Source organism: Hydra vulgaris, chromosome 04 (genome assembly GCF_038396675.1).
Source record: "Hydra vulgaris chromosome 04, alternate assembly HydraT2T_AEP".
Classification (NCBI taxonomy): Eukaryota; Metazoa; Cnidaria; class Hydrozoa; order Anthoathecata; family Hydridae; genus Hydra; species Hydra vulgaris.
In genome coordinates this window covers 38,317,501-38,329,045 of record NC_088923.1, presented here as the reverse complement: position 1 = coordinate 38,329,045, position 11,545 = coordinate 38,317,501, and the positions used below count along the sequence as shown (strand labels likewise).

The window sequence follows — 11,545 nt, the reverse complement described above, 5'->3', positions numbered from 1 at the left end:
TAATTCCATGATTTAATGGATTTATATTTAATGGAATTAATGCCATACTTAAGTATTTGCTAAGGTATTACAAGATTGTTACATGATGCTGATCTAGGATTATGGCAATGACTTTTATTAACAAATTTATAATAATTATTAAAGCTTATTGGTATTATTTTATTTTATTATTTTTATTATTATTGTTTATTATTATTGGTATTATATATTTAGCTTATTGGTATTATTGGTTCTCATGCAAACTGTCCCATACAAGTGTGCAATTCAGTAGGTATATTAGATCTTTTAGATTCATAATTTTTGAGAGATTGTAGAGGATTTCAGAGTCAAATCTATTAGATTGGAAATGAACTATTTTAACTGATTTGCTTTGAAGGCTTTCTATGATCTTTGTATACTTTGACAACCATAAAGCATATGCGAGTTAAATATAGCATACCATATATTTATAAGAGTCTCATAGCTAACAAAATTCCTGATCTTTGCTAACATTCCCTTTGTACGGATGAGTTAAGGGCAGTCTGCTTCAGTTGGTGCGTGAAAGAAAAATTTTTATCTAACATTATTCCTAAATACTTTATTTGATTAACAAGATTTAACTTTTGGCCACTGATTCTGAAATTTAATTTTTTATGAGTTCTTACAGAGTGTGGTTTAAGTAGAATTATTTCAGTTTTTTATATTTTATTTGATCTTAACCATTGAACCAAGCAGGTCAAGTCGTAATTAAACTGTTGGTTTATTTTTTTAAGCGAATTAATCAGTTATTAGGACATTAGTGTCATCGGCAAAATGATATGCTTTTGAGAACTTGAGGCATGTGTTTAAGTCAATGATGTAGATAAGAAAAAGGAAAGGTCAGGAATGGAACCTTGGGGAACACCTACAGATATCGATTTGGTATTAGAAGAGATATCAGAAATTGTAACAAATTGAGAGCGGTTTAAGAGGTATGACATACACCATGATTGAGCAACTCCTCTGATACCATAATGATGTAACTTTGATAACATAATTCCATGATCCACAGTGTAAAATGCCTTCTGTAAGTCAATAAAAACCCTACAAGTAAATGTGTTATTGTCTAAAGCTTCGTGTATAGTTTCAGTTATGAGTGCTTAGTTAGAACAACGTTATTTGCGAAATTCAAATTGAATCTTATATAGACAGTTGTGCTGGCTTAAAAAACATTTCAATTTCTTATACATAAATTTTTCCAGCAGTTTACTGATATTAAATAGTAGTGATATTGATCGATAATTACGATGATTTGTGATGACAAATAATTATTTATTTCTTGTGGTGAAATAGGGGATACAGCTATGTGGTGTAACTGGGGACTGGCGCGAGTAGGTGTTCGTGGGGGGTGCCACTACATTTTGCCAATTAAAAAAAAAATTCTCGTTTTTTGGAATTTGCCGACTGCCTAGTCGACATTTACCGACTAACTGTCTAAATTTCCCGACTGACTTGTCTAAAAGGGTCAAATTTACAGACTAAATGAACAAAAGTATCATTGACGAGGGAGAGGGGGGGGGGGTTTACCTTCGCGCCGGCCTCAAATTCAACAAATTTGTAAACAAATTTCCATCGTGCCAAATATAAAATGTTTGCTTACGTTAAGATCTTTAACGTAATGACTTAAAGTTGTTTTGATTTCGTATAATGGCCACTTTAATTTAACAAAAAAGAAATGTAGCTGTTTGTTAATAGTAACCAAATCATGAATCATGATGAATTAGTATCACTCATTTTTAGAATTCAAAAGAAGCTACAAAAAACAGATTATAACCCATCTAAGGTAATATATGATTATTGCATAAATTTGTCATGATTGCCATTAAGACACAGGTTTACCAAAGTTTATCTATTAAATAAAAATTTCCTCTCATTAAGTTTTCTTTGATTGTAATTTTTTATTATGGCAAGTAATTTAAGAATAGAAAGTCTCTGAATCACCAATTCGTGTAGTTAAAATCCTTGGTTAACTCTAAAATTTCAAAACGTGATCAACAAAATGATTTTGAATAAAACTCAGCTAAATAAATTATGCTTATTTAAGTATTTTCTAAAATAATAATATTTTTTTTGATTAAAATTATGAGTAAATTTTGAAATCATTGACAAAGTTGCATAATAGAAGGTAAAGTTGCAATACTATTATAAATTTATGTTTGAATAACTGGCTATTCTCTAAAAAAAGGGAGAGTTTAAACCTCCAAATTTTATTTTATCAGATGAAGAATACAAGGTAACAAAGTTGATGAAAACAGGTGAATTAAGTCTGAATCTGTACAGGAGAACATTTTTTTTCTAAATTACTGATAAAAATTCATTTTTCAATCTCTCCAGTTTCAAGTGTTGAAGAAAGGTTATAAGAGTGTTATAGTTAAAACCTCTGAGTAAAATTTAAGTGAATTAGTAAATATGACTTTCTTTTGTCGGTATGTACATAGATTACTGAAATGTTATATTTTTGTCATTCCATATCAAATAAGTGATATGATATGGCCCCCAGGGTACTACCACAGACTTTATGAAAAAAAGCATGATCCTGAAAATTCCAGTTTAATTGACCAATCCGTTCAGTAGCTATATTATGCAATTTTAAGGGAAAAAGTTGTGTTATTTTTGTGTACTACAAAAGTAACACAATTGTAACAAGATAACCATTTGTGGTATAAATCGAAATTATGCATTAAAATTTATTTAACACTTGCAGCAGCCTGTTATAATAGAATTTTTAAAATGAATTTTTAGCAGCCTGTTAAAACATCACAAGTTTAAAAAAATCTGATAAACTGCATCCACTGTGCAGGCAAAGAAAGTAGTGTAAACACTTGAAATTAATTATGAAACTTTATTTGTGGAGGTTTTATATAAAAACAAGTAACAAAAAAAATTTAAGACTATCCTAAAAATTATTGATAACTAAATAATACCACCTAAGGTGGCCAATAAGTTTTTTTTTTTTTTTGAAAAAAATAACTTTATTGATTTTATTTATAAATAAACTATTATTTACATCAACTAATAAAAAATAATTAAAAAATTTTAAAATTGTATGCATAATCAGCAAAATTAAATACATTTTAATGAAAAATCATAGCAAACCTCAAACCTAATAACTCAAGAAACACTAGTTCATTTTGAATCAAATTTAATAAATGTTCTCTATACATAATGTTCTAAAGAATGAGCAAAAAAAAAATAAAGTTAACAAAGACAAAACTCAAATTTCAAAATTGAACATTTTGTTAAAAGGTTGTTTTTTTTTTGATTTTTTTTTAAATTTTTAGTAAAACAGTCATATTAATACACACAAAAATAAAAAACTGCTTTGCTCATCCTTTAGAGAGTTTTATTAGGAACATTTCCTAAAATTTTCAAGCAAATCGATAAATTTTTGGGAGAGTTATGTTTTAAGTGAGGAAAAAAGAAAAAAAAATTAAAGTGTTATAAAAATCATTTTAAAAATAAACTATTGATAAAAAGCTCCCGCAGAAAAACTCTTTATTAAACTCCAGTATTGCTGAATAAAAACCAAGCTTTAATATGGAGTGCCTCATTTGAATTTTGAGTTTAATTTTGTAAACATGGTTAAACTCAAATTTTGTTTGACCTTTAACTTTTCAAATTTTGTTTGACCATTTCAAATTTTGTTTGACCTTTAACTTTATTGATATCAACATATTCATTGGATGTATAAGTTTCTTTATTATATTTGCATGCTTAACATGTCAAGCGTAAATTATGGACATATCCTTTTCTAGAATAAATCTGGTAACTAAACCAAAGTAACATCATTTGAGCTACATACAACAACATAACATAAATAATTTATTATTATAAATAACAACAATAATAAATAGTTATTAATAAGAAACTTTAAAAATTTAAAGTTCGTATTCATAGTAGTATAAAGTTAATAGTATTATAATTCTCATAGTAAATTTATCATAAAACTTGATTGCAATCTGGCTTAAATTTTAGCTTATCGCAGGCTATTGGATTGAGGATTGTTATCCTTTTTAGAAAGTGATTTAACTTTACAACGTTTACAAAAATACATTACAACGTTTCTTTCTTCGTGATTTTTACTATTTTCCATTTATTTATTTTACAATATGAAAATCAAGACTTTAAAATATGAAACAATATAACTATAACTTTAGTAACACTGTAACTTCACTTTAACTAGCACACTATTTAACAACATATTTATGTTGATATAGCCAATAATGCAGTTTAAAAATAGTTATATTTTATATAACAGGTTCGAATAATGATAAAAATTTGTAGACCTCTCTTAAAATAATCTTACCAATGAACTAGATAGGTTTACAGTTGTTTTAATTCGGTAACTAAGTTAATGCTAAGGACTCATTTGTATATGTACCTAACTAAAAGGTTAAATATTACAAATTATATATAAAAAAAGGTAGAATTTTTTTCAAAAAACTGAAAAAGATTAAAATTTTCTTATAGAAAAGATAATATTTTTTTCAGTTTTTTTTATTCACTTTTTTTTCACCTTAACATGTTCAAAGTTTTTACTGCAAAATTTATATATATTATAAGAAGTGTATATACACAAAATACAAGTATACTAATTTGTTTATCTCTGATTTACTTAACTCATAAAACTGTCATAATTATTATTAGCGAGATTGTAGTCACAAGCCCTTCTCTAAATGGACAAAATACTTATACGGCATAATAATTTGTCAAGTGGAAAACTGGCTTGGTCACTGCAAAATCCGTAAGAAAAAGACATGTGTGTTGATTTAATATTTGTTTTGCCTCTGATAACTAAAAGGGTTGCGCTTCTTTGACAAAGATGACAAAGGTCTTACAGAGTTTCACTAAAAGTTTCAATAAATTCAATGCATGGACTGTGATACAGGCAGTTCATTTAGTTGACACCCATTGTTTGTATGCGATCTCATCATTAAATTCATAATTTTCAAACTCATTTTCCAAAAAAAATCTTAAAATTTACTTTACCAGGGCAGTTTGAACTTTGATGAAACATGCAGTTTTGATTGTTTTGACTTTATTACAAACAAATCTTTGTAAAAATGGCCCTTAAATAGAGCAGTGCACATCAACTTAGCATTTTGATGATAAGAACATACACAAACTGAATGGCATTTACTACTGTCAACAGTGATTTACTGCTTCGGCCTTAGTACTTCAGAAGTTACTGAATCCAGCATTGTGCTCATTTCTTTAATTTAAATTCTTTAATTCAATATAAAGTTCCTTTGAACAATTTAATTTTTTTTTTGAAATTTTACATTAACTATACTCACAGAAACAAAATCTTTTTTTTTCTAGAAATTGTCTTGTTACCAGATTCATAAATTTCAATGACTTTATTAAACTTTTTGCTTTCCAAATCCTAATTTGTTATGTTTACTTATGGGTCATTCCATATAAGATGAGCCAATTTTTTGAAAATTTCCAGGATGAACATCTCAGATTTTCTTAAAATTTACACCTTTTATAGGTTTTATGGAAAAATAGAATCCCCTAAAATTTCAATTCATTATCTTGAAGCATTCTAAAATTAAGGCTATTTGAAAAATTAATGTCTTATTTATAATGCCTATTTTGAGCAATTTATTGTCTTTTTCAAAAAAGTCTCATTTTCAAATCCATATCTATAAAAAAGCAATCAACTTAAATACTTAATAATAAATCTGATGGCAATAATCTACCTCAACTTTTCGGGACAAAAAAAATGTACTTTACAAAAATAATTATTTTTGGCCATCTTGGACTTCAAAGTCATAAAAAAAAAACACTTTAAAGAAAAAAGTTCAATATTAATTTTGTGAGTATATAGGTGGTAGACATCATTCCTGATAAGTTTCGTAACATTGGATTCAAAATTATAGAAGTTAAAACCCTCCCCACCAAATTGCCTCCAGCCTTAAAATGTTAAAATTAAGTCTATTTTAGAACTGAAAGTTAACCGAGTGTCCAGTAAATTTAGCTCTTGAACTTTTAGGAATGTATTTTCAATATAAGAAGAAGAAATACAGAAAAAATAATTTTGGTATGTCTTGTAGCTGTTGAGATATCTGAACTTCAACTTTCTATCATAATAGGATTCTGGAATTCAAAATCGGCCATTTTTAATTTGTTATACAGTCAATATCTTTAAAAAACTGATGAACATTTTAATGTAAAAATATGTTTATTTTTTTTTTTTTAAACAAGGAATTTAAAAAGGCACTTAAAATAAAGATATCTGTGCATAAAGGCTTATATTTTTCCTATATATGTATAACTTTGAAACTCAAAAAAAGCCAAGAAATTAATCTCAATTACAATAAAAGAATGTAAAAAGTAAAATAATAAATCTTGTTTTCAAAATAATAGTCTAAATATTTTTGTTAATTATTTCAAAATTTAATGATATTTCTTCAAATTCTTGTTCAGAAATTTGATAGCTTCTTGCTGATTGACATTGTGCAACTAGAGTATTTACTTTTGCTAAAACATTTACAACAGCAACCCAACATGCCTGGGCTATTAAAAGTTTACTCCATTTTGTTGCATAAATTTTATATAAATATCTGAATCATGCAATTTTTTGTACAATTCCAATGTACCACTCATTATCATAGCAAGATATATTCCAGCATGCAAATCGCCTATGCGGTCCGAAATCCGGCCTTCTTCATTATTAGTTGCATTAACTGTTGTATAACATGTATCACCTGATATACATTTCATTTCTAGTTTCCTATCATTACATGGTATAAAATAGTGATGTGAACTGGAAATCTTTTAGAATTTGTTGTTTTACGGTCCCACCAATGCCATCACATGGACTTTTACTATAACTTGTTGCAAAAAAATACTACTCTGCACGTATTCCATGGTCTTGAAAATGATGACATTGCTAAGTGTTTTATAGTTTTTGTATTGGCTAGCTACCCATCACTAAAGTAATAACAAAAGGTCAAATTTGGCAAAACAATTTTTATATCTTTTAAAATTCTAGCTAAAAATACTTATAGCATTCCGCTTTTTTAACCACTGTCTGTACGGCACTATATCCTCATATTCATATTATATACTGTTTTAAGTTTTCTGCATTAGGGTAGTTGTCACAACTATGAAGCATACTGCTACGATTCTCAATGTCACATGCTGTTTTTGATAAAAGTTCTTTATATTTAATGTTACCGGGCACTGCATAAGTTTGAATTTTGGTGTACTTGACAGACACAAACTAAATGCACACCAGATGCACTATCTACTGTTAAATACCATTTTGGATGAAGCTGACAAAATAAAAATTCTATTTTCTTTCCTGTTTTTAGAAATTCTAATTATTACTTGTATATCTGATAAGCTCTATCAGATATACAAGTGCTTTTGGATGTGTCGTTTTTGACTATTAATTTTAACTGAAACAAATTCTTTCTTACCAGGACAAATCCAAGAATATTTGTCACTCTAATAAAAATTCTTGATATTTGTTTTAAGTGCTTGTGATATCTTATTTCTAGTAATTATTTTACACTCTCCTAAGATACCTTTAGACGACTTAAGTCTACGCCCTTTTTTAAAATTTGAAACCTCCTTTAATTTTTATATTCCATAACAGGGTCTGTTTCAAATAGAGACTGATTTTAACAGAGAACAACCCAACATCCTGAATGTTTTATTTGCAAATTCAGAACCAGTCAGAATGTATGATGTATTGGTTTCATCATTGATTTTATTGTTTTTAATAGTTTCATCTTTCTTATGACAAATTCTGCAGAGTTTTTGACCCGGACATAACTTCATTCTTAAAGCAGTTTCTTCATTGATTGACTGAAGAGATTCTAAAAAAAAAGAAAACCAGTCTATACAATCATTACAATTTTTATCAAAAATATAAAACCTTTTTTTTGTAAGATTTTCAAATTTTACTCACTAAATGCTTTAGTCTTGTGAACTTTATAAGGGTCACAACAATACCTTTGTGTAGTTTCATAGCGTTCAAGGAACACCTTTTCATGATGTTGTTCAAGATCCTTGTTATTATTTTATCTAAATATAAAATATATGTTATTTATCAAAATTAAATGTATTTGCATCATATGTATTCAATAACTTAAAATAAAGATTGCATTATCTTAAAATAAAGTTTGGCTACTACTTTTTTTAACTCCACTTAAAAATAATAATTAACTTTGAAGTTAATTTATGAACACTTTATTTCAATAAGAACAAAAAGAATTTTTAGGTTTGAATGTTGATCTGTTTTAGAGATATTGACTATTTAACAAATTCAAAGTGGCAGATTTTGATTTCCGAAATCCTATTTAGATAGAAAGTTTAAGTTCAGATATCTCAGCAGCTACAAGACCTAAATTTTTTTTTTTTTGCATTTCTTCTTATATTGAAAATAAATTCCTAAAAGTTCCAAGTGTTAAATTTACTGGACACCCAGGTAATTTTCAGTTTGTAAATGGACCTAATTTTACCATTTTAAGGCTGAAGGCAATTTTAGGGGGGGTCTAACTTCTCTAATTTCGAATCCAATAATATAAAACTACCACCTATATTTTCACAAAATAACATAATTTTCACATTTGCTGTGTATTTCACTTTTATTTGCTTTATTAATATTAAAGTTTTTCCTTTAAAGTGTTTTTTTTATAACTTTGAAGTCCAAGATTGTCAAAAATAATTATTTTGATAAAATAAATTTTGATCTTAAAATGTAAGTTACTTTATTACTGGAAAAAGTTTTTTTTAGATTTTAATTTACCATGTTTAACTCTCCTTTTAAAATTTTTTAGAATAGTAAAAAATGAAAGGGAAATGTAGTGTAAAGAATGTTTTGAATGAACATTGTAATAAATTGTTTTATTGTATATTTATTTTATTATTATTTATTTATTTATTTGTATCTGAAAATTGTACAAAATACAAAATAATGAGACAGGTAATTACTAAAATACTCTTCTGTAACATCAACACAAAAATAAAGTAATAAAAAAACTAAGAATAAGAGTAATTGTGAAGAAACCAAGTTAGTAGACCTCACAATGACATTTTAAATCGTACTTTTTTAAATTTGATTTGAATGCAGAAAGTGAGGACGAGTTCACTAAATGGTATGGAAGTGAGTTCCATACTTTCATTATTTTTTTACTTGAGAAAGAGTTATTATTTATGACATGGAGTAAACTTTTGTGAATGACTTCTAGTAAAATATTTTGAGTTGGAAAAAATAAAAAAGTGTGTTGGAAAATCTGAAAAAGGTAAATCAACAAGATTATGTACAATTTTATAAGTCTTATAAAGATCAAATTTAACTCTGCGGTATTCAAGAGATTTGAGTTGGAAGACAATAAATTTTTATAAGTAATCAGTGTATGTAATATGACATCTTTTGAAGACAACTCTGGTAAAATATTTTTGAAATTTTTTAATGCAATTTATATTTTTTAAAAGATGAGGACTCCAAACTTTGGAGTCCTCTTTTTTTTAAAAATATAAATTGCATTAAAAAATTTCAAAAATATTTTACCAGTTGCAAGATTCTAATACAGGCCAGGTTTAGAGTCCTCATCTTTTAAAAAATATAAATTGCATTAAAAAATTTCAAAAATATTTTACCAGGTGCAAGATTCTAATACAGGCCGCATACAAAAGTATTTTTGTAATAACATAAACTTTGTAATAAACAGTTTCAATATAGGTATATAGTAGGTATATTATATCTTCCGTAGCATAAATGAAAACATTTGTTGGTTGATATTTTTAGTTGCCAATCATTGGATCATGCTAATATTTATTTTAAAAGTATTTATAAGATGTTGTTGTAATCATTTCTTGATTGATATAACTTAAGATTATCTGCAAACAGCTTAATGTTTGCAGATGATATTAAGTTGTTCTTAATGACAGGAAGAATAAATGATTCAAAGTGTATCCTATCCTTTGAATTAGAACTTCAACATTAGTGTTCACAATACTATATAGCATTATTCTTCTGTTGCTCTACAAAAAAGCATTTTGTCACAATCTTCATTCAAAACTTTCCCCAACCAACATTCCTCTGTCATTTTTTTACTAATGTAAAAAGGTTAAAAAAGGAGAGTTAACTTTTACTCTAAAAAAAACTTTTTTTAAAATTTTTTACTATTTCCAATAAGAGAGAAAGATAAAATCCTAAATCTTAAAACTCTGTCAATACACATTTTTTTATAACTATCACTACATGTGCAAAACTTTCTGAGTTTTTGGTTCTTATATTATGCTAATATTCGAAAATGCCAGAAAGGCGTCTCGAAATCCTGTGCAAATTTAGATTTGAATATAAATTTTTATTACAATTAAAATGATTTACACTCAAATTGTAAATATGTAAATTATATAACTGAAACTATATTATTTGCATAAAATTATACAAATACATATTTGAAAGTCATATCAAGTAGATTGAATAATTTGAATAAAGACACTGGTTATATCAATTAAGAGAAAACTGATTATGTTTATTCAGAGAAAAAGAAGTATTCATCAAAGGGGCCACAATCATGTCATAAGATAGAGTGTAGTTCTTTAAAAATTTTTTGGTGATAGAATATATCTATTATAAAGAACCTTCACAGTAAAAAGTTTCATAATTTATTTTTAGTGTTTACACTATTTTCTATGCTTGCAAAGTAAATATAATTTATCATATTTTTTTAAACCTGTGATATTCTATATAACTTGTAATGCATAATTTTGATTTATACCACAAGTGTTTACTCTAAGTACACTTAAGTAACAACAACAAAAAATTGGTCTGCTTGCAGAGGTAGAAAAAGTAACAAAATTTTTATTTCAAAGGTAAACCCTAAATTGAGATTAAACAAAAGTAGTAATTAAATCAAACAGAAGACATTATAAATATGTTCAAGTAAAAATAGAAATAATAATTAAGATTTATAATTACAAAATGGCATGTTAAGTATGCATCTGATACATTCTTAAAATATTTATGCACCTATAAATTTTTTTTTATGTACAAAAGATACATGGATCAGTTAAATAAATAAACTTTTTTCTGCTTAATATTATTATTATTATTTTTTAATTAAAAATATTTTTAAGAAAAAAAAATCTAATAAGTAAAAGTAAAATTTTTGTGTTGATGTTACTTAAAGCCAAAAATAATGTTCACATAAATATTATTTTGATGAAAGCTCTGTCATAATGACTAACATATATGAGCCGTTTATTTTGAAAGTGGCATAAACCACTCTGTTTTTAAACAGAGATTTTTAAAGGTTTGTGTTTTAACATGTTTATTATACTGTTAACTATCAAAACTTCTCTCCAAAATGTCTTAATAATTTTCAACATAATTGGTTTAAATTATTTCACAAATAAAGCGATACCATTACATTGTAATCATTGTTATCAATAACTTGACTTTTTTGAAAAAGTGACTTAATTCACTTTCAAAAAAAACGGCTCATATGATGACCAAAAAAGTACAAAATCAATCAATCTAAATTTAGATTGATTTTGATCA

General features: G+C 26.5%; 1 protein-coding gene across 2 annotated transcripts in view; it reads left to right on the top strand.

Moving 5' to 3' along the window:
- The first annotated feature begins 1,585 nt into the window (after window positions 1-1,585).
- LOC100197929 (elongin-A) overlaps window positions 1,586-11,545 on the top strand; it is a 36,108-nt gene continuing 26,148 nt past the window's right edge. The window contains exon 1 of one of the 2 annotated variants that reach the window (XM_065796264.1): window positions 1,586-1,801. In XM_065796264.1, coding sequence (XP_065652336.1) covers window positions 1,724-1,801 — 78 coding nt within the window. In that variant the 5' untranslated portion in view covers window positions 1,586-1,723. The remainder of the gene's footprint in view (window positions 1,802-11,545) is intronic. The other variant, XM_065796263.1, reaches the window with a different exon arrangement.